Genomic DNA, 2,140 nt, shown 5'->3' with positions numbered 1-2,140 from the left:
AATTTCACCCAAAGTTAAAGCGTGTTTTGTAACATTTTCCCTTTTTTTTTTAGAGGTAACTTTGTGCGGCCAAAGCCATGTCAAGTCAAAGCTTTGTTTGAAAAATAATTGATAGTTGTCAGTTCCAATATTGAAATATCGTCAATGCCCTTACGTTGCGGAAGATTATGTATAAACGAATCCCGCTAATATTCTCTATTTCAAAATAAGTGGGCTAAATAATTTTAGTTAATTAAAAAAATGGACAAAATTGCTACTTCCACGGAGATCTACCCTTTACAAAATTAAGAAATTACATTAATACTAGAACCATTAATATTTATGTAAACTTCTAATACCCTTCCAGGAAGGTGGTTAGAATTATTAAGTGCTCTTACGTGTTAATTTTTATTTTGTTCTATGATAATATTATAAGAAATTTTAAAAGATTCCTCCTTTTTAGTAGACGTTTTGACATAAACTAAGTGGTATTTGAAAATAGTATGTGAAATTAAGTTGAAAAAAAGTATTGAAAGTTAAGGTTGCATATGTGAATATGCGTTTCACTTGAAAAAATATTAAATATTTGTGGATTTTTCTTTTTTCCAGACCAATTATTTCAAGTTTGCGATGAAAAATTAACATAGTAATATACCAAGCAAGTTTTTGAAAGAAATAAAAATAGCTTGAATTTTGGAAAAAAAAATTGACATAACATATAACCAAACAAGATTTTGAAAGAAAAGCTTGAAATTTTAGAAAAAAATTGACATAATATATAACCTATAAAAGCTTGATTTTTATTTTTCTAAAAAAAATCTCAATCCAAATGGGTCCTTAATTACTGGCTCCTGAAACTCCATACAGCCACGAAGCATCATAACGATTATTCAGCTGACGACTCTTCTTCCTTGTCCCTTTTTCTCTTCAACTATTTATTTCTCTCCATACATTAAATAAATAAATCTCAAACTCCAACAATTCTCATCACTTCTCATCGTGTGTACCGACCATTTCTTTATCCCATACCCCCACCAATCTATATATATAGACACAACACATTGATACATTGAAATGCTCTGTCATTAACTCATAATATTAAATCTCCTTCAACAGTTGCACTTACTAGTTCTTCAAGTGCTCTGGTAGGCTTACTTCTTTTTATTTCAAGAATCAGTTTTTTTTTTTTTTTGGCGAGTTTAATTAAGCTATGATGAAGAAAAGTAGAGGTTTTAAAATTGGAAGGAGACTAGTGAGAATTTTCAGTTGTTTTCTTCACCGAAGAACAAAAGGAAGAATTGGAAACAAGAGGCTAAGTTGTGCAACCAAAGCCATTTCAAAGTTATTCAAATTTGGACGTATGTTAAAGCATGGAGCAAAAGGTCTATGTAAACCCAACTCGGGTTACATCCGGGTCGGGCAAGAACCGGTTGACCCGAAGAAAGTGAGTGTACCGAAAGGACACTTGGCCGTGTACGTGGGTGAGAAGGAAGATGACACGTGTAGGATTGTGGTGCCAGTGATGTTCTTTAATCACCCTTTGTTTGCTGAATTGTTGAGGGAAGCAGAGATGGTGTATGGGTATAATTATCCGGGTCGGATCCAAATACCGTGTCGGGTATCCGAATTTGAGAACGTTAAATCAAGAATCGCCGCCACGGGTGGTGGTGGAGAGCTGCGCTGGAGGCAGAATTACTGATGATGAGTTGTGGCTGAGTTATTGTTGAAAAATTGTAACGTGCAATGGCACAACCCTCCATTGAAAATTGGAGAGGTTTAGTTTATGTTAGTTTAAAATTATATTTGGAGAAAAAAAGAAGTTTGAAGTGATGTCAAATATTGTCGGTTTGAAGGATTTATGTGTACAATTTTTTGTTAACCTTCTAGCTCAATTCTCAAATGAAATGCAGTTTCTTGTATTGAAGTGTCCTTGTATAGTTGTATGTTGTATCTCTTCTCTGTTTTGTTTTAATCTTTCCTTTTTGTTGTATGAAATATCACAGATTTTGAAACAGAGGTGAATAAGCTACAACAATACTAGTACTATTATTTACGAATTAAAATTCATAACTGTAGTTTATTTCAGTGATGGATTCAGTAAAGATGGATTTGTCCGTTGCTAAGCACAATGTTAGCTGTCTCAGAAGGCCCGATTATCCGA

General features: G+C 33.4%; 1 protein-coding gene across 1 annotated transcript; it reads left to right on the top strand.

The window, feature by feature from the left end:
- Nucleotides 1-859: 859 nt before the first annotated feature.
- LOC132638138 (auxin-responsive protein SAUR36-like) lies at nucleotides 860-1,898 on the top strand. Its single transcript, XM_060355114.1, has one exon. The coding sequence runs from the start codon at nucleotides 1,190-1,192 to the stop codon at nucleotides 1,676-1,678; it is 489 nt and encodes a 162-aa protein (XP_060211097.1). The 5' UTR covers nucleotides 860-1,189; the 3' UTR covers nucleotides 1,679-1,898.
- The last annotated feature ends 242 nt before the right edge of the window (nucleotides 1,899-2,140 follow it).

This window comes from Lycium barbarum, chromosome 4 (genome assembly GCF_019175385.1).
Source record: "Lycium barbarum isolate Lr01 chromosome 4, ASM1917538v2, whole genome shotgun sequence".
In the NCBI taxonomy this organism is placed as follows: domain Eukaryota; kingdom Viridiplantae; phylum Streptophyta; class Magnoliopsida; order Solanales; family Solanaceae; genus Lycium; species Lycium barbarum.
Note: the sequence above shows the minus strand (reverse complement) of the source record. Positions and strands in the feature narration are given on the sequence as shown.